The sequence below is a fragment of the Panulirus ornatus genome, chromosome 13 (assembly GCF_036320965.1).
Source record: "Panulirus ornatus isolate Po-2019 chromosome 13, ASM3632096v1, whole genome shotgun sequence".
NCBI classification, from domain to species: Eukaryota; Metazoa; Arthropoda; class Malacostraca; order Decapoda; family Palinuridae; genus Panulirus; species Panulirus ornatus.
Window position 1 is genome coordinate 60,572,581 of NC_092236.1, and position 22,564 is coordinate 60,595,144.

Genomic DNA, 22,564 nt, shown 5'->3' on the forward strand with positions numbered 1-22,564 from the left:
CTGACTCTGTATTCAAAAATTTATGACCAATTAATTTTTTGATGCTGAAGTCAGAGGTTAAGGTCAAAAGGTCTTATAAAATGAAATTCTAACCTAGTTAAGTACATAGTATCTGAGGACTGGATGTGGACCAAAGTTATAACCACATAGACTACACAGTTCTACATCTGAATAAGTTTAGGATGCAAGGGACAAAGGTCAAGCTTGCAATGGTCATGTGTATCAAAATGCTACTGAATCCATAATCTAACAATATCTGTTTACTTGCTAAATGGACTGACCAAATGTGTATCATGGATTCTATAAGAAAAAAATTCCTGAAAAATATCAAGTTTCTCAATATTCTGTCCTGTCCCCTACACTTTTTCTCCTTTTTTCAATGATTTCCTCCAAAAATAATCCAATGCACTGATATGCTGATGACTCAACACTGCATTCATCCACATCCTTCAACTCTGCTCCCTTTTCTTTCACTCGATCTGCATCCCATCTTGACATAGCTTCCTCAATAAACTCAAGACTTGAACAGGATATCTCAGTGGGGTAGACAAAATCTTAAGTTTAATGCCTGCAAGACCCAGTTTCTATCCATCTCTCTGTTGAAAACTCCACACAACTCTCATCTCTGATGGTTCTGTAATTCCAACTTTTGACTTGATGATCATACTTAGTATTACCATAACATCCACTCTTTCGTGGAAACCCTTCATTACAGGAATAGCTAAGTCTGACCCTAAGAAACTGGGTATCCTGTTTAGAAGTTTAAACTTCTTTTATGAACAGTTGCTTTGTTTATATAAAGGATTGATTCACCCTTGTATGGAGTACTGCTCTCACATCTGGGGTGGTTAAACCATGGTTCTAGCCCTGCATCCTTTCTTGACATAGTTGAGTTGAAAGCACTCACATTTAAACTGTCCCAGGTTAACTTACAAACTTGACCCCCTTGTCATATGCTGGAATGTTGGCTCACTTCCCCCCATTTATAGGTATTACTTAGGCGTTTGGTCCTGAGAGCTGGCTGCTTGTGTGTCTACTCCACTAGTTAGACCATGCAACACTCGGCAAGCTGCTGAGTCACGTGATTACTGTATGGCCATCAGCAACTTGAGGGGGCCATTTTGATACCTGCTTTTCTTCCTATACATTGAAGCTTTGGAAAAATCTACCTTCTCATGTCTTTCCCAGTAACTGTTATCTAGCACTTTTGATAAAACACCTTTATCACTTCCTCAAAAATTCTTGCTTTCTGGTCTCCTGTATGGATTTTGCAACACTAGGTTTACTGATGATCTCTCCACTGAATCACCTTTGGTCCTCCTCTCTCAGGTTTTAGTGAGACTTTTGTTGTAACCCCAGACATCTTCAAAGCATCTGACAGGCATGGCCAAAGTATTTGCTTTGTGAACTCCCTTTCTTTGGTTTTTCTTCTATTTTCTGTTCCCTTATGCACACTTTTCTCTGGTTTTTACTGTGCAAAAGTTGTTGATGGAGCAATATCGTCTTCTTATCCTATTAACACTAATGTTAATGTTCCTCAAGGTTTTGTTCTATCAACCCACTCTCTTTCTTTATTGAATTAATGATCATCTTTCTTCAACTTCTAACCTTCTCTCTTATGCTGACGACTCCTCTTTACATACTTCAGCTTACTTTCTTTACCCTCCTCCTCCTAATAACCAATCTCTCTCATTTTCTTTATACTTTCTTTCTCAGTTTGGACCTGTGCAATATCTCAGAATGGGGAAACAGTTACTGACTTAAAGGTTATTTTATTTATTATTATACTTAACCACTGTCTCCTGCATTGGCAAGGTATCAAAAGGAAACAGACAAAAGAATGGCCCAATCCACCCACATACACATGTATACACATAAACGCCTACACCTGCACATATACATACATATACATTTCAATGTATACATACATATACATGCATAGACATATACATATATACACATGTACATATCCATACTTGCTGCCTTCATCCATTCCCATCTCCTTCCTGTCAAACATGAAATAGCATTCCCCCCCTCCATCGAGGCAGCACCAGGAACAGACAAAAAGGCCACATTTGTTCACACTCAGTCTCTAGCTGTCATGTGTAATTCACCAAAACCACAGCTCCCTTTCCACATCCAGGCCCCGCAGACCTCTCCATGGTTTACTCCAGATGCTTCACATGCCCTGGTTCAATCCATTGACAGCACTTTGACCCTAGTATACCACATCGTTCCAAGTCACACTACTCCTTGCATACCTTTCACCCTCCTGTATGTTCAGGCCCAGATCACTCAAAATCTTTTTCACTCCATCCTTCCACCTCCAATTTGGTCTCCCACTTCTTCTTCCCTCCAAATCTGACACATATATCCTCTTTGTCAATCTTTCCTCACTCATTCTATCCATGTGTCCAAACCATTCCAACACACCCTCCTCTGCTCTTTTTGTTACCACACATCTCTCTCTTACCCTTTCATTACTTACTCGATCAAACTACCTCACACCAGGTATTGTCCTCAAACATTTCATTTCCAACATATCCAGCCTCCTCTGCACAACCCTGTCTTCAGCCCATGCCTCGCAACCATATAACATTGTTGGAACCACTATTCCTTCGAACATACCCATTTTTGCTCTCCAAGATAACGTTCTCGCCTTACATTCTTTAAAGCTCCCAGAACCTTCGCTTCCTCCTCCACCCTGTGACTCACTTCTGCTTCCATGGTTCCATCCACTGCTAAGTCCACTCCCAGATATCTAAAACACTTCCCTTCCACCAGTTTTTCTCCATTCAAACTTACCTCCCAATTAACTTGTCCTTCAACCCTACTGTACCTAATAACCTTGCTCTTATTCACATTTACTCTCAATTCTCTTCTTTCACACACTTTATCAAACTCAGTCACCAACTTCTGCAGTTTCTCACCGAATCAGCCACCAATGCTGTGTCATCAGTGAACAACAGCTGACTCACTTCCCAAGCCCTCTCATCCAGAACAGACTGAATACTTGCCCATCTCTTCAAAACTCTTGCATTCACCTTGCTAACTACCCCATCCATAAACAAATTAAACAACCATGGTGACATCACTCACCCCTTCCACAAACTGACATTCACTGGGAACCAATCACTTTCCTCTCTTCCTACTCGTACACATGCCTTACATCCTTTGTAAAAACTTTTCACTGCTTCTAGCAATTTACCTCCCTCACCAAAGACACTTAAAACCTTCCACAAAGAATTTCTATCCTCCCTATCATATGCCTTCTCCAGATCCATAAATGCTACATAGGAATCCATCTGTGTATTTCTCATACACATTTTTCAAAGCAAACACCTGATCCACACATCCTTTACCACTTCTGAAAGCACACTGCTTTTCCCCAATCTGATGCTCTGTATATGCCCTCACCCTCTCAATCAATACCCTCCCTTATAATTTCCCAGGAATACTCAACAAACGTATGCCTCTATAATTTGAACACTTACCTTCATCCCCTTTCCCTTTGTACAATGGCACTATGCATGCATTCTGCCAATCCTCAGGCACTTCACCATGATCCATACATACATTGAATATCCATACTAACCAATCAACAACACACTCACCTCCTTTTTTTACAAATTCCACTGCAATGCCATCCAAACCTGCCACCTTGCCATCTTTCATCTTCCGCAAAGCTTTCAGTACCTCTTCTCTGTTCTCCAAACAATTCTCCCTGACCCTCTCTCTTCGCACACCACCCCGACCAAAACACCCTATATCTGCCACTCTATCATCAAACACATTCAACAAACCTTCAAAATATTCACTCATCTCCTCACTTCATCACTACTTGTTATTACCTCCCCATTTGCCCCATTCACTGATGTTCCCATTTGGTCTCTTGTCTTACGGACTTTATTTACCTCCTTCCAAAGCATCTTTTTATTCTCCCTAAAATTTAACGATACTCTCTCACCCCAACTCTCGTTTGCCCTCTTTTTCACCTCTTGCACCTTTCTCTTAACCTTCTGTTGCTTTCTTTTATACATCTCCCATTCATTCACACTACTTCCCTGCAAAAATCATTCAAACACCTCTCTCTTCTCTTTCACTAACAATCTTACTTCATCCCACCATTCACTACCCTTTCTAATTTGCCCACCTGCCACCTTTCTCATGCCACATGCATCTTTTGTGCACTCAATCACTGCTTCCCTAAACACATCCCATTCCTCCCCCACTCTTCTTACATCATTGGCTCTCTCTTACCTTTTGCCATTCTGCATTCAATCTCTCCTGGTACTTCCTAACACACGTCTCCTTTCCAACCTCACTTACTCTCACCACTATCTTCTCCCCAACATTCTTCTTTTCTGAAAACCTCTACAAATCTTCACCTTCATCTCCACAAGATAGTGATCAGGCATCCCTCCAGTTGCCCCTCTCGGCACATTAACATCCAATAGTCTCTCTTTTACACGCCTATGAATTAATACGTAATCCAATAAAGCCCTCTGGCCATCTCTCCTACTCACATACACATATTTATGTATCTCTCTCTTTTTAAACCAGGTATTCCCAATCACCAATCCTTTTTCAGCACACAAATCCACAAGCTCTTCACCATTTCCATTTACAACACTGAACACCACATGTACACCAATTATACCCTCAACTGCCACATTACTCACCTTTGCATTCAAATCACACATCACTACTACCCAGTCTTGTGCATCAAAGCTGCTAACACACTCAGCTGCTCCCAAAACACTTGCCTCTCATGATCTTTCTTCTCATGAAGAATTGCTAGAAGCAGTGACCAGGTGCATAGGCACCAATAATCACCCATCTCTCTCCTTCCACTTTCAGTTTTACCCATATCAATCTAGAGTTTACTTTCTTACACTCTATCACATATTCCCACAACTCCTGCTTCAGGAGGAGTGCTACTCTTTGCTTTGCTCTTGTCCTCTCACTAACCCCTGACTTTATTCCCAAGACATTCCCAAACCACTCTTCCCCTTTACCCTTGAGCTTCATTTCACTCAGAGCCAAAACATCCAGGTTCCTTTCCTCAAACATACTACCTATCTCTCCTTTTTTCTCATCTTGGTTACATCCACACACATATAGAAACCCCAGTCTGAGCCTTCTAGGAGGATGAGCACTCCCCACATGACTCCTTGTTCTGTTTCCCCTTTTAGAAATTTAAATACAAGGAGGGAGGGTTTCCATCGCCCCACTCCCGCTCCCTTTAGTCGCCTTCTATGACACGTTGGGAATATGTGGGAAGTATTCTTTCTCCCCTATGCCCAGGGATAGGTATTGGTATTAAAATGCAATTCCGTGATATACATGTCTGCGAGTCATTCAGTTCCAAATCACAGTTCACCCTACAATAACATAAACATGCTGGGGGTAACCATAGCCTCCACTCTAGTGCCAATGTAAAAAGGCAAGAGGGACAAAAGCAAATGTTGATAATACAGAGGTATAAGTTTGCTTGTAAGTTGTACAAACAAGTGGTGACAGACAGGATGGTGGCATGCAAGAGTGGTAAAGGATGTGTGGATCAGGTGTTTGCATTGAAAAATCTGAAATATGCATTAAAGAGAAGGATTTGTATGTGGCATTTAAGGATCTGGAGAAAGCACATGAGAGGGTTAAGAGAGATGCATCATGGAAAATTTGAGGATAATACGGTTATGGAAGAAAGCTACAATAAGCAGTGAGGAGCTTCTCTCAGTTAAGTAAGGCATGTGTCCAAGTGAAAAAAAAGAGGAGAGTAAATGGCTCCAAGCGAAGATGGGTCTGCAGCAAGGGTGTGTGATGCCACCGTGGCTGTTTAACATTTGTGGTGGGGTGGTAATGAAGGTAAATGCAAGGGTTCAGAAGAGAAGGCCAGATCTTCAGGCTGTTTGGGGTAAAGGGACTAGGAGGTAAGTCAGACATCAGTTGATGTCTGAGTTTGGGGTACTATGTGTAAGAGGAGAAAGTTAGTTATGAAATGTAGCAGAAAGAAACAGGTGCATCGTAGTATGTTTGAATGGAGAGAACCTTGAGGATGTGAAGTGTTTTAGATACCTGGGAGTGGACATAGTAGTTTATGTACCCATAGGACCTGAATGAGGTGAGCCATATGGTGCGAGGAGGGTCTCAGTTGCACTGAGGATTGTGTGGAAAGAGAGGGAGAGGCTGCTGTCTGTGAGGGCAAAGATGTTTGATAGTATAATAGTCTGAATGGTCTTATATGGATGAAAAGCATGGGCTCTAGATGAAAAAGTGTGTGGAAGAGGGTAGATGTACTGGAAATTTGATGCTTGAAGAGAAATGATGGGGTAGGAGATAAATGTGAATGTAAGGAGAGTATGGTCAAGAGTTAAAGAGGGTGTACTAAACTACTTTGGACATTTGGAGAAGATGAGTGGGGGAATGCTGACTTAAGAGGATATATGTTTCAGAAGTGGAGGGAACTGGGAGAAGGGGTTGATCAAAGATTAGAAGGAAGGATGGAGTGAAAGATGTTCTCAGTGATTGGCTCCTGCTCATACAGGAGTGTGTTACATGCTAAAGATAGAATGAATTGGAACAGTGTAGTACACGGGATGTGTTGTTGGGATGATCTAGGGTGCATGAAGTAGTCTGGGGAAACTGCAGAGAGGTCTTTGGTTTCTCTTCATTATATATGCCATTTAGAGTGATATGAGCAAATAGAACCATTCTTCATTTGCTCCTGATGCTACTTTTTGATTGCTGCGCAGTCAAAAATCTGACAGTGACAGGCATCGAGTTATGATAAGCATCACATTCTTCATTATCATTAAAGCCACATAGGAACATCATAATTATGATGAGTTATCACATAAGACGTTCTTGCTCACTACTGTCACTATTTCCCTCTACATCTTACCACAACATGCTAAAGCATACAGTGGGGAGCTGCCCAAATAGGGATTAAGAGATGGCATCTGATGGAGTGTGAAGAATAATGGATGGAGACCATTAAGTCCCAAGCGAGTATATGGCACAAAATTAAATCAGAAGTAAATCTTCATATTCAGTAATGTGACAACATTAGAAAGTGAAGAAAACCATGATTCCTTAAGGCAGGAATGACAACAGCTTTTCATTTGGAATATGTTCTATATAAAAGTGCAAACATTTTCATTTTCAGCACAGAATTAAATTATCTCTAGTATCTTACTTGTTAGTAACATCCTAAGTTTTGTGAACATTCTCCCATGTAGATACCATTGTTAAAAACTGTAAACTGACATAATTAACAACTGACACACCAAAGTTTTTAATATTCACCACCTTTGCTGTTCATGCGGCAGATGATTTTAAAAAAGTCAATCTTAATATCTAGTCTTCATTGCTAACAAGATCAGGAAAAATAATGGGATTTGTATACTAGCACTGAAGTTAATTTATGTTGTAATATATACTGTATGTAGTGAGATAATTCATAAGAAAATGCATTTCAGAAATACATTTATAAATAATGTTTGGTTAACTTTTTAGAGTGATCAAAGCAAAAATATATTTTTACTTTGAAGTGAATGATGTGTTATTCTTCACTACAAAAATTTGTGAAAGATAAGTAGTATGATGAAGTTTTAAAGCAGTTTCATTTATGAGAATGCAAATCAGAGTGAGATATATGTATATTACCAGTATACTTTCAGAAATGCTATTTTTTAATATATTTCGTAAGATGAGAAATGGACATAAATTATCAATTATCTGTGATCAAAAATTGCATGATATTGGCATTGTGAATAAAATATAAATACAGGTAATAATAGCCTGAATATTTCAAATATGAATCTCCTGCAAAAAAATTACCACATTTGATATGTTTCTACAATGACATAAACATAGTTCAGGCAGTGCTATTGATAAAACTTTTTAAATTGCAATTGTTGTAGGTTCATAATGAAAAAGTTGAATGAATTATACTATTTCCTTTCATGCATACAATGTGTGCTGTATAGTAAGAAGTTTTTTCATACAAGCATTTCAAAAATATATTCTAGTCTAATTTATAATTATTTCTTCCCAGTGGCAGTAAATCAGCAGTAAATCAGGATAAAAAATGAGAGAGAGCCCTACTATAATTGAAAATAATAGGCCCAATCTCATTAACAGGATCATCTTGAGTGGAGGACTACTTATCACAACACTCAAATGACTACTCATCACTACCCCCTCAAGGATCAAAGATTGCAACTCAAGCTCAAATCCAGATTTAATAAACACAGTCGAATTATTTTCTGTTCTGCCATCAATTCAGCAACAGCCTCTGCTTGAGCCTTCATGTTGTATTCCTTTTCTCCATCTATGACTTGGGCCATCTCCTCTAAAAATCAAATATCAATAAATCAAAACTTACTTTTTCTGTTTGGGAAGAAATGATTTGGTCATTCCCTTGTTAAATTTTTTAATATGTGAAAATGGGGGGTTCAGCAGTCCAGCTTTATTAACAAGTGATGGTCCTTTACATTTTTTTTCCATATTTCACGTCTATGTTTATTTATCATGTGAAACTGTTTCAGTGTTTTTGTTCTAGGAGTCACAATCATATTGTACTTTGTTGCTTTCCCATTAATACTGTTGGATGCAGCTGTGATGCCATTTGGTACCAACTTTGATTACCTTACCACAAGAAGGTGGGTTCCCTTGCAGAATACCTGATTCTGTGATTCAGATTTTCAGTTCAGAAAGTTTAGCTCATGCCTTGAATTCCACAATTTTGTCATAACCCAATGGAAATCTTATTATCTTAAACAGGTAAGTCGTAATCTGTTACTTCATTTCAGGGTCTATAAATCTTCAACATTTGGTATTCATTGACAAAGACATAAAACATAACTTTGTGTTCAAATGTGTACACTTTTTGTCATAAGCCACTTGCTAGTGGTATTCTGTATACAGTACTATAACATATGAAATCTTGCAGATACAGTATGTTTTGACTACATTTACTTTAAAGCCCTTGGAAAAGGTTACAAGGTTTATTTTACAGTGGTACTATGTCAAGTTTTCTTGCTTAGTAGTTTATATCCTGTTTGCTTTCCTAACAGTTCCCCTCCTAACCAATCCCCTGTCTAATGGTTCATACTCCAGTCTCCTTCCTTACCTTAAACCATTTCCTTCCTATCTGTTCCCTTTTCAGTCATTCACTTAACTAATATTTCTATTTCTTCATGTTTCTTGTCTGGTACTGCTCAACCCCTCCAATGGCTTTCGGGAGGGCTGTATATTAAATGGGTTCATTTTTGTCTGACTTCCTTTCTTTATTAAAGCTGTGTTTTCTTCATCTCAGTACATTATTATTTACAGTAGTCCAATTTATTTTAGTTCAAATTCCTCATTCTTATGTTCTTTATTCAGTTTTATTATTTTCACACAAAAAGCAAAGGTCACATGCATAGTGAGAGTGTATGGGTTTTAGAATTATCTTTAACACCTGAAGAGAATTTTAAGGTTTTCGGGTTGGTGGATGTAGCTTGATGTTGACAGTCTTAATTACCCTAGCAGTTGATACACCTAAGCCCAACCAAACAACTAGAAAATGAAAAGCCCTTACTTTGCCCTTAGCTCATGTCTATTTCTAGATCCAGGGGAGTAACCACCTGGACACTAGAGTGCACAGAAAGACTGCTATGGGGTTCTATGAAAAGATTACATGTATGACCAATTCAAAGTTCATGCATCAAGTAGATTCTTATGACCTAACCAAAACAAAGACTTATCAAAACTGTCCCCTGTCCATTTCCACATTCAAAATGGTACTTACTCCAACAGTGACTTATCCATTTGTTCAATAGATGCTGATCATGGAAGCACTGCCCCAACAGTGACTTGTCCATTTGTTCAGATGCTGATCATGGAAGTGAACATTTTCCAATTCTTCTGAACAAATTGGGTGGTACCCCCAGAAAGTGGGATACAATGATGGTGACTGAGCCATGCTGACTGGAATTTGTCTGAAAGTCTTGCTGTAATGTAAGACCATACCAAGGACTTCCAACTGTCTAAGAAGCCATCTACCACTGACAGCCCTAAGAAGTACAAGATAACATGGACTACATATTCTGGTGGTCAAATGAATTCCAAGTTTTTAAAGCAAGAAAAGCTGCATTAAAGTAATTGAAGAGACAACCTTGCCATGCAACTTTAGTTCATTATAAAGAGACCTATGCTAAGCCTCAAAAAGTGTTCAGGGAGGCAAGACATACCTCATGGATCCTATGCATGTCTATAAAATCAGGAACACTCTTATCACTGATGTGGGAAAAGGTTTACAAGATCACTGGTAAGATTCCCAACCTGCTTTAAAGATATATGGATCAGTGACTGCTAAGAAAGATGATGTTGCAAAATTCTTGCTAATTCTAGTGCAAAGATCTGAGGTTCATCTTAAATTGCCATATTTTCTACTTTAAAAGCAGAGGATCTGCAAAACTCTCCTGCAACTTCCTTTTTATGAGGAGGGAATTGAATTTAGCTCTCAGGTCTTGCTGAGAAACAGCTCCAGGAAGTGATGATATTTTGTATCAAATGATATTACTCTTCCGAATTGCAATAAATGTCTTGCACCCTTGTTCCATTAGAAACCACAATCAGGATTTCCTTCACTTGGTGGCAATATCTGTTAGAAGTTCTCTTTGATTTGGAGAAAACTTATGATCTGGAAGAAGAGCATCATAAAAAAGCTGTACTCCATTGGTTTACAGAGGGCACTACCTACTTTCCTCTGGCATTTCCTAGTATGCAAGAAGTTCAGGGTTCAGGTAAGAACCAGCTTCCAAACCCAGAAAAGGGGTCCCATACAGAAGAATCTTCAGTGTTAGCCTTTTTTTGCATTTGCCATTAACAATAATGTCGGGCTGTACCAAAGGATATCTCATGCATTCTGTACATAGATGACTTTGCATTGTGATGCTCTGCATGAAGTTTAATCTGCATACATGGACATCTACAGGCCACAGTAAATCAAGTGTCTTATTGGGCAACATATCAAGGTTAAAAGTTCTTACCAAGTAAAACTGTGGCTACAAACTGAAGAAGAATTTCCAGTAAATGCTATTCTTCGAGATGCAACATCTACAACTCATAGATGAAATGAAAAGTTTTGGGTTTAGTATTCACCCAAGACTGACATGAATATCTCATGTTAGAGAAACAAAAATCCAAAACACCAAAGTCCTTTGTATCCTGCCAGTACTTTTCCATACATGCTACAGTTACATCAAATGCTAGTATACAGTAACCTAGACTATGGATGTGAAACATGTGCATCAGCATCACCCACAGTTCTCAAGGTGATGGATACCATCTATAACGATGCTCTACACTATAGACTTTTGATCTTTTCCAGCACAGTCCCTTTTTTTGCTAACACACCAGAACCATCTCTATGATTGCAAGAACATATGAACCTAATTTACTACATATGGTTAGAGAGAAATCTTGATTCTACCAGTTACAAGACTGTGATCCATACTCACATGGTTAGAGAGAAATCTTGATTCTACCAGTTACAGGACTGTGATCAATACTCAGTCAGATAAACAGTCCTCTGGCAGATGAATGAGAGGGTCTGTACCAGATCTCAACTTCTATAGGGTGTTTTGAAATGGTTTGGTCACATGGAGAGAATGAGTCAGGAGAGATTCACAAAGAGGATATATGTGTCAGAGGTGGAGGGAACAAGGCCAAATTGGAGGTGGAAAGATGAAGTGAAAAAGATTTTGAGTGATCGGGGCCTGAACATGCAGGAGGGTGAAAGGCGTGCAAGGAATAGAGTGAATTGGAACGATGTGGTATACTGGGGTCGATGTGCTGTCAATGGGTTGAACCAGGACATGTGAGGCATCTGGGGTAAACCATGGAAAGTTTTGTGGGGCCTGGATGTGGAAAGGGAGCTCTGGTTTCGGTGCATTATACATGACACCTAGAGACTGAATGTGAATGAATGTGGCCTTTGTTGTCTTTTCCTAGCACTACCTCACACACACGCAGGGGGAGGGGGTTGTCATTTCATGTGTGGCAGGGTGGCGACAGGAATGAATAAGGGCAGACAGTACGAATTATGTACATGTGCATATATGTATACGTTGAGATGTATAGGTATGTATATGTGCGTGTGTGGATGTATATGTATATACATGTGTATGTGGATGGGTTGGGCCATTCTTTTGTCTGTTTCCTTGCGCTACCTCGCTAACACGGGAGACAGCGACAAAGTATAATAATAACATATACACGTGTAAATATTCATACTTGCTCCCTTCATCCATTCCTGTCACCATCCCGCCACACAGGAAACAGCAGTTGAGGGTATAATTAGTGTACATGGGGTGTTCAGTGTTGTAAATGGAAATGATGAAGAGCTTGTGGATTTATGTGCTGAAAAAGGACTAGTGATTGGGAATACATGGTTCAAAAAGAGGGATATACATAAGTATACATACATGAGTAAAAGAGATGGCCAGAGGGCATTATTGGATTAGGGCTTAATTGACAGGCATGTAAAAGAGAGACTTTTGAATGTTTATGTGCTGAGAGGGACAGCTGGAGGGATGTCTGATCACTTTCTTGTGGAGGTGAAGGTAAAGATTTGTAGAGGTTTTCAGAAATGAAGAGAGAATGTTGGGGAGAAGAGAGTGGTGAGAGTAAGTGAGCTTGGAAAAGAGACTTGTGTGAGGAAGTACCAGGAGACATTGAGTGCAGAATGGCAAAGGGTGAGAGCAAATGACATAAGGGGAGTGGGGGAGGAATGGGATGTATTTAAGGAAGCAGTGATGGCTTGTGCAAAAGATGCATGTGGTGTGAGAAAGGACAGATTAGAAAAGGAAGTAAGAGGTGGGATGAAGGCAAGTAAGACTGTTAGCGAAAGACAGGAGAGAGGCATTTGGATGATTTTTGCAGGGAAGTAGTGCAAATGACTGGGAGATGTATAAAAGAAAGCAGCAGGAGGTCAACAGAAACATGCAAGAGGTGAAAAAGAGGGCAAGTGAGAGAGTATCATTAGATTTTAGAGAGAATAAAAAGATGTTTTGGAAGGAGGTAAATAAAGTGCGCAAGACAAGAGAACAAATGGGAACATCTATGAAGGGGGCAAAGGGGGAAGTAATAACAAGTAGTGATGAAGTGAGAAAGAAGGGGAGTGAGTTTTTTCAAGGTTTATTGAATGTGTTTGATGACAGAGTGGCAGATATTGGGTGTTTTGGTAGGGGTGGATTACCAGATATCTGAAACACTTCACTTCCTCCAGTTTTTCTCCATTCAAACTTACCTTCCAATTAACTTGTCCCTCAACTCTACTGAACCTGATTACCTTGCCCTTATTCACATTTACTCTCAATTCTCTTCTTTCACACACTTTATCTAACTCAGTCACCAACTTCTGCAGTTTCTCACCTGAATTAGCCACCAGTGCTGTATCATCAGCGAACAACTGACTCACTTCCCAAGCCATCTCATCCACAACAGACTGCATACTTGCCCTTCTCTCCAAAACTCTTGCATTCACCTCCCTAACAACCCCATCCATAAACAAATTAAACAATCATTGAGACATCATGCACCCCTGCCACAAACCGACATTCACTGGGAACCAATCACTTTCCTCTCTTCCTATTTGCACACATGCCTTACATACTTGGTAAAAACTTTTCACTGATTCTAGCAACTTACCTCCTACACCATATACTCTTAAAACCTTCCATAAAACATCTCTATCCACCCTATCATGTGCCTTCTCCAGATCCATAAATGCTACATACAAATCCATCTGCTTTTCTTAGTATTTCTCACATATGTTCTTCAAAGCAAACACCTGGTCCACGCATCCTCTACCCCTTCTGAAACCACATTGCTCTTCCTCAATCTGAAGCTCTGTACATGCCTTTACCCTCTCAATCAATACCCTCCCATATAATTTCCCAGGAATACTAAAAAAAACTTATGCCTCTGTCATTTGAACACTCACCTTTATCCCCTCCCCTACGTACAATGGCACTATGCATGCATTCTGCCAATCCTCAGGCACTTCACCATGATCCATACATGCAATGAATGTTCATATCAACCAATCAACAACACAGCAGTCACCCCCTTATTTTATAAATTCCACTGCAATACCATCGAAACCCACCACCTTGCCAGCTTTCATCTTCCACAAAGCTTTCACTACCTCTTTTCTGTTCACCAAAACATTCTTCTAGACCCTCACACTTCGCACACCACCCCGACCAAAACACCCTATATCTGCTACTTTATCATCAAACACATCCAACAAAATATTCACACCATCTCCTCATCTCATCACTACCAATTATTACCTCCCATTAGCCCCCTTCACCAATGTTCCCATTTCTTTTACTTTATTTATCTCCTTCCAAAACATCTTTCTATTCTCCCTAAAATTTAATGATACTCACCCCAACTCTCATTTGCCCCCTTTTCCACCTCTTGACCATCTGCCTCTTTCTTTTATACATCTCCCAGTCATTCGCACTACTTCCCTGCAAAAATCATCCAAACGCCTCTCTCTTCTCTTTCACTATCTTAATTCTTCATCCCAGCACTCACTACCCTTTCTAATCTGCCCACCTCCCACCTTTCTCATGCCACAAACATCTTCTGCACAAGCCATCACTACTTCCCTACATACATCCCATTCCTCCCCCACTCCCCTTACTTCTTTTGCTCTCACCTTTTTCCATTCTGCACTCAATCTCTCCTGGTACTTCCTCACACAAGTCTCCTTTCCAAGCTCACTTACTCTCACCACTCTCTTCATCCCAAACTCTTCTTTTCTGAAAAAGTCTACAAATCTTCACCTTCACAAGATAATGATCAGACACTGGTGTACATGGGGTGTTCAGTGTTGTAAATGGAAATGGTGAAGAGCTTGCCCATTTGTGCGCTGAAAAAGGACCGGTGACTGGGAATACCTAGTTTAAAAAGAGAGATATACATAAGTATACGTATGTAAGTAGGAGAGATGGCCTGAGGGCATTATTGGATTATGTGTTAATTGATAGGCATGTGAAAGAGAAACTTTTGGATGTTAATGTGCTGAGAGGGGCAACTCGAGGGATGTCTGATCATTATTACACATATATATTTCATATTTTATTCATCTATTATACTTAGTCGCTGTCTCCTGCGTAGCGAGGTAGCACAAGGAAACAGACGAAAGAATGGTCCAACCCAACCACATACACATGTATATACATACACGCCCAAACACACACATATACATACCTATACATTTCAACGTATACATACATATACATACACAGAAATATGCATACATACATGCACATATACATAATCATACTTGCTGCCTTCATCCATTCCCATTGCCACCCGGCCACACATGAAATGGCACCCCCTTCCCCCGGGCGCATGCAAGGTAGCACTAGGAAAAGATAACAAAGGCCACATTCGTTCACACTCAGTCTCTAGCTGTCATGTGTAATGCACCGAAACCACAGCTCCCTTTCCACATCCAGGCCCCACAAAACTTTCCATGGTTTATCCCAGACGCTTCACATGCCCTGGTTCAATCCATTGACAGCACGTCCACTCTGTTGTACCACATCTTTCCAGTTCACTCTATTCCTTGCATGCCTTTCACCATCCTGTATGTTTAGGCCCCGATCGCTCAAAATCTTTTTCACTCCATCCTTCCCCCTCCAATTTGGTCTCCCACTTCTCCTCGTTCCCTCCACCTCTGGCACATACATCCTCTTTGTCAATCTTTCATCACTCATTCTCTCCATGTGACCAAACCACTTCAACACACCCTCTTCTGCTCTCTCAACCACACTCTTTTTATCACCACGCAACTCTCTTACCCTTTCATTACTTACTCGATTAAACCACCTCTACACATATTGTCCTCAAACATTTAAAATCCAACACATCGACCCTCCTCCGCACAACCCTATGCCTTGCAACCATTTAACATTGATGGAATCACTATTCCTTAAAACAAAAACAAAAAAAATATTTTTGCTCTCTGAGATAACGTTCTCGCCTTCCAGACATTCTTCAATGCTCCCAGAACCTTTGCTCTCTTCCCAACCCTGTGACTCACTTCTGCTTCCATGGTTCCATCCACTTCTAAATCCACTTCTAGATATCTAAAATAGTTCCCTTCCTCCAGTTTTTCTCCATCCAAACTTACCTCTCAATCAACTTGTCCCTCAACCCTACTGAACCTAATTAACTTGCTCTTATTCACATTTACTCTCAGCTTTCTTCTTTCACACATTTTACCAAACTCAGTCACCAACTTCTGCAGTTTCTCACCCAAATCATCCAGCAGTGCTGTATCATCAGCGAACAACAACTGACTCACTTCCCATGCTCTCTCATCCACAACGCATTTACCTCCCTAACAACCTATCCATAAACAAATTAAACAACCATGGAGACATCATGCACCCCTGCCGCAAACCAACATTCACTGGGAACCAATCACTTGCCTTTCTTCCTACTCGTACACATGCCTTACATCCTTGATAAAAACTTTTCATTGCTTCTAGAAGCAGTGAAAAGTTTTTATCATGGATGTAAGGCATGTTTATGAGTAGGAAGAGAGGAGAGTGATTGGTTTCCAGTGAATGTTGGTTTGCGGTAAGGATGCGTGATGTCTCCCTGATTGTTTAATTTGTTTATGGACGGGGTTGTTAGGGAGGTGAATGCAAGAGGTTTGGAGAGAGGGGCAAGTATGCAGTCTGTTGGGGACGAGGGCCCAGGAAGTGAGTCAGTAGTTGTTCGCTGATGATACAGTGCTGGTGGCTGATTCGGGTGACAAGCTGCAGAAGCTAGTGACTGAGTTTGGTAAAGTGTGAGAAAGAAGAAAGCTGAAAGTAAATGTGAATAAGCAAGGTTATTAGGTTCAGTAGGGTTGAGGGACAAGTAATTTGGGAGGTGAGTTTGAATGGTGAACAACTAGAGGAAGTGAAGTGTTTTAGATATCTGGGAGTGGATTTGGCAGCAGATGGAACCATGCAAGCGGAAGTGAGTCACAAGGTGGGGGAGGGGGCGAAGGTTCTGGGAGGGTTGAAGAATGTGTGGAAGGCGAGAAAGTTTTCTCAGAGAGCAAAAATGGGTGTCTGAAGGAAAAGTGGTTCCAACAATGTTATATGGTTGCGAGGGTTGTGTGTAGTAGGGTGGATGTGTTGGAAATGAGATGTTTAAGGACAATATGTGGTGTGAGGTGGTTTGATCGAGTAAGTAATGAAAGGGTGAGAGAGATATGTGGCAATAAGAAGAGTGTGGTTGAGAGAGCAGAAGAGGGTGTATTGAAATGGTTTGGTCACATGGAGAGAATGAGTGAGAAAAGATTGACAAAGAGGATATATGTGTAAGAGATGGAGGGAACGAGGAGAAGTGGGAGACCAAATTGGAGGTGGAAGGATGCAGTGAAAAAGATTTTGAGTGATTGGGGCCTGAACATACAGGAGGATGAAAGGCGCGTAAGGATATGCAATGCAATTTGTGTTAAGACTCTTTGGTACTAAGTTATCAGGACCTGTCAATTTTTGTACAAAAGGTTACTTTGTAGCTCTCAATTTGTTGCTTTTAGTTTTCCATTATCTAACCCTGGAAAAAATGCCTGTGGCTGAGGTATGCATGCATCTTCTTCAACTGTAAACACAAAATTACTGTCTTGTGAGTTTGTGTGGAATCAAGCAGTGATCCTTGTGTTCTCATGGACTCCAAGAATCTGAGCATATGAGAGGTATATATATATATGCTCTTTACTCTCCCCAACTAGTCTGGAATCTTTTCTATTATACAATGGTCTAAGCAATTTAAGAGTACACTCATTATTATCATATTAAGACATTAGTTAGTATGTCAGAGAAAATAAAATGGTTCTGATATCAATCAATAGGAAGAGGTCCCATTCAAAGGAATTTCAACATTTGAATACTTCAAATAACTAGCAACCAGTGCCTTCTAAAAACACTTTAAACAAAATTCATGGGTACCAATTATTAAAACACAAATATTTATCTCAACAACTGAATGACATTTAATCTGAGTTTGTATTACCATGTTTTAAGTTTTCAGTTCAGATTTTTTCTTCTATGTCTAACGGCCTTTCCTCCTTAAGTAAGGTAGCATCAGTCAATATGTCTATGTGTGAGACTGATATATCTTTTATTCTACATCACTTTGACACTTTCATTAATTTTTTTTTTTTTTTTTTTTTTTTTATACTTTGTCGCTGTCTCCCGCGTTTGCGAGGTAGCGCAAGGAAACAGACGAAAGAAATGGCCCAACCCCCCCCCCCCATACACATGTACATACACACGTCCAGACACGCAAATATACATACCTACACAGCTTTCCATGGTTTACCCCAGACGCTTCACATGCCTTGCTTCAATCCACTGACAGCACGTCAACCCCTGTATACCACATGACTCCAATTCACTCTATTTCTTGCCCTCCTTTCACCCTCCTGCATGTTCAGGCCCCGATCACACAAAATCTTTTTCACTCCATCTTTCCACCTCCAATTTGGTCTCCCTCTTCTCCTCGTTCCCTCCACCTCCGACACATATATCCTCTTGGTCAATCTCTCCTCACTCATTCTCTCCATGTGCCCAAACCATTTCAAAACACCCTCTTCTGCTCTCTCGACCACGCTCTTTTTATTTCCACACATCTCTCTTACCCTTACGTTACTTACTCGATCAAACCACCTCACACCACACATTGTCCTCAAACATCTCATTTCCAGCACATCCATCCTCCTGCGCACATCTCTATCCATAGCCCACGCCTCGCAACCATACAGCATTGTTGGAACCACTATTCCCTCAAACATACCCATTTTTGCTTTCCGAGATAATGTTCTCGACTTCCACACATTTTTCAAGGCTCCCAAAATTTTCGCCCCCTCCCCCACCCTATGATCCACTTCCGCTTCCATGGTTCCATCCGCTGACAGATCCACTCCCAGATATCTAAAACACTTCACTTCCTCCAGTTTTTCTCCATTCAAACTCACCTCCCAATTGACTTGACCCTCACCCCTACTGTACCTAATAACCTTGCTCTTATTCACATTTACTCTCAACTTTCTTCTTCCACACACTTTACCAAACTCAGTCACCAGCTTCTGCAGTTTCTCACATGAATCAGCCACCAGCGCTGTATCATCAGCGAACAACAATTGACTCACTTCCCAAGCTCTCTCATCCCCAACAGACTTCATACTTGCCCCTCTTTCCAGGACTCTTGCATTCACCTCCTTTACAACCCCATCCATAAACAAATTAAACAACCATGGAGACATCACACACCCCTGCCGCAAACCTACATTCACTGAGAACCAATCACTTTCCTCTCTTCCTACACGTACACATGCCTTACATCCTCGATAAAAACTTTTCACTGCTTCTAACAACTTGCCTCCCACACCATATATTCTTAATACCTTCCACAGAGCATCTCTATCAACTTTATCATATGCCTTCTCCAGATCCATAAATGCTACATACAAATCCATTTGCTTTTCTAAGTATTTCTCACATACATTCTTCAAAGCAAACACCTGATCCACACATCCTCTACCACTTCTGAAACCGCACTGCTCTTCCCCAATCTGATGCTCTGTACATGCCTTCACCCTCTCAATCAATACCCTCCCATATAATTTACCAGGAATACTTTCATTAATGTAGTATCATTATATGTAAGGACAACAGTTTGCCCAAGATGTAATATCAAGACTACCTTATATTAGCCATGTTACATATTTGGATAAAAAACTTCTGAGCCTGACTCTCTCCAATTATAGATTTGGTTCATTCAACTCACTTATATCTACTTGTAAAAATATCGATTTGGGTCTAATTATCTCTGATCAATGGTGTAATCTTATATAAAATGCTTTTCCCAATCAACAGTAAACTATAAGTGATAATGCAATCAATTTGAAAAACATTAAAAACCAAGTAAATCTATTCATTTATTCATCTATGGGGTGTCTAAATGTGTGGATGTAACCTGCATGAGCAGAAAGAGAGATAGGAAATAAGTTTGAGGAAAAGAACTTGGATACCAAAACTTAAGGCTAAAGGTAAAAAATGGTTCAGAAATGTCCCAGAGGTAAGTTAGGGGTTTGTGGAAGGGCAAGAGCTAAGGACAGGGTAGCACCGCAGCTGAACAAAAAGTTTTGGAATGTTTGAAAGTGCAGGGAAGTGAGCTCTAGACTGATGTCAGCAAAAATGAAAGTAGGCTGCAAGAGATGGGTGATTATCAGTGCTAATGCACCTGACCATGAGTAGAAAGATGATGAGAGGCATGTGTTTTAGAGGCAGCTTAGTGACTGTCAGTAGTTTTGATGCTAGAGATTAGGTATTGGTGATGAGTGATTTAAATGTGAGAGTAAGAAATGTGGCAACAGAGATTATAAGTGGTGGTTATGGGGTATTTGGACATGTAAACTGAGATGGTGAACAGCTTGTGGAATTGTGCTGAAAAAGGACTGGTGACTGGGAATACCTGGTCTAAAAAGAGGGACATACGTACTTATACATGGGTAAGTAGAAAAGATGCTGAGAGTGTATAACTGGATAACATTTTAATTGATAAACATGGAAAGACTCTTGGATATGAATATAGTAAAAGGGGCAGCTGGTGAGATGTCTGATCACTACTTGGTGGAATCAATGGTTAAGATTTGTAGATTCTTTTGAAAAGAGGAAGCGACATGAGTGAGAAGGTGGAAGAAGTAAGTGAGCATGAAAAAGAGACTTGAGGGAAGACAAATCAGGAGGGACTGGGTGTAGAACGGCAAAAGGCAAGAGTGAACAAAACAATGGGAGTGGATGAGGAATGGGAGACATTTACGAAAGCAGAGCTGCATGTGCAAGAGAAGTAATGGCATGATGAAGGTGGGAGGTGAGCAGGTGAGAAAGGGTACTGAGTGTAGGGATTACAAAGTAAAGTTGCTAATGTAAGAGAAATGAGAGGTGTATGGGCAGTACTTACATGGAGGAGTGCATATGATTAGAAGTATAAGAGAAAGCAACAGGAGGTCAAGAGGAAGGTGCAGGGAGGGGTTGAAGAAGGGCAAATGAGAGTTGGGCTGAGTGATCATCAGTGAACTTCAGGGAGAATAAGATATTTTGGAAGGAGGTTAATCATGTGAGAACACAGGGGAACATCACAAAAAGGGGCAAATGGGGAAGTGGTAACAGGTAGTGATGATGTGAAGAGTGTATGGACTGAAAATTCTGAAGGATTTTTATTCTAAATGATGACCAGGGGGTTGCTGTTGTTATTGCAGATATAGGGTGTTTGGGTCAGGGAAGTGTACAAAGTGAGAGAGTCAAAGAAAATGGTTTGGTGAAGAGAAGAGATGGTGAAAGCCTTGCATAAGATAAAACATGGCATGGTTGTTGAGTGGATAGCACTACAACCGAGTTTCTCAACAAAAGAGGTGAGTGTATTGTTTACTGGTTAGTTACAATTTTCAGTGTATGTATGAATCATGGTGAAGGGCCTGAGGATTGGCAGAACATATGTATAAAGGCAAGGGGAACAAAGATGAGCAGTCAAACTACTGAGGTATAAGTTTGATGTGTGTATTTGGTAAGTTTTATGGGAGAGTGATAACTAAAAGGGTGAAGGCATGTACACAGCATCAAATTGGGGGAAACAGTGTTTCAGGAGGGGTATAGAATGATTGAATTAGTTGTTTTGCTTTGAAGATATTTGTGAGAAATACTTAGATAAATGAAAGGATTTGTAGGTGGCATTTATGGATCTGGAAAAATCTTAAGGTATGACTGACAGAGATGCCTTGTGGAGGGTCTTACAAATATATGGTGTGGGAGGAAAGCTACTAGAAAGAGTGAGAAGTTTCTACCTGTGAGCTGTTCCAGGTGAAGGTAGGTCCATTGCACGGGTGTGTAATGTCATCATGGCTGATGAATTTGTTTATGGACAGGGTGGTGATAGAGGTAAATGCTAGGGTCTTCGAGAGAGGGGCAAATATGCAGTCTGTATAGAGTATGAGGAGGTCTGGAAAGTGACAGTTGTTTGCTAATGACACAGAACTGGATGTAGATGAGAGTGTGAAACTGCAGAAGTTGGGTACTGAGTGTGGGATAGTGTGTGAAAAGAGGAAATTGACAGTAAATGTGAATTAAAGCAAATCTATAAGGTTTAGCAGGGTAGTGGGACATGTTAACTGGGGTGCGAGTTTGAATGGAGAAAATTTGGGAGAAGTGAAGTTTGAATGGAAAAATTGAAAGAAAGGAAGTCTCAGATACCTGGGAGTGGACAAGGCAGCAAATGGAATCATGGAAGCATGTGTGAGTCGTAGCATGGGTTACGGAGCAATGGTTCTGGTAGCATCGAGGAATGTGTAGAAAGAGAGGTTGTTATCTGGGATGGCAAAAATGGGTATCTTTGTGGGTACAGTATTCCCAAAGATGGGATAGGGATGTAAGGCATGAGCTATGGATGATATTCTCAATGGTGGGATATGACTGCAAGGCATGAGCTATGGATGAGG

The 22,564-nt window shown here is 40.4% G+C and overlaps 1 protein-coding gene across 1 annotated transcript in view; it reads right to left on the reverse strand.

Moving 5' to 3' along the window:
* Nucleotides 1-8,217: 8,217 nt before the first annotated feature.
* The window catches only part of Gnptab (N-acetylglucosamine-1-phosphate transferase subunits alpha and beta), a 160,185-nt gene continuing 145,838 nt past the window's right edge, over nt 8,218-22,564 (reverse strand). The window contains exon 19 of the mRNA XM_071669098.1: nt 8,218-8,353. Coding sequence (XP_071525199.1) covers nt 8,333-8,353 — 21 coding nt within the window. The 3' untranslated portion in view covers nt 8,218-8,332. The remainder of the gene's footprint in view (nt 8,354-22,564) is intronic.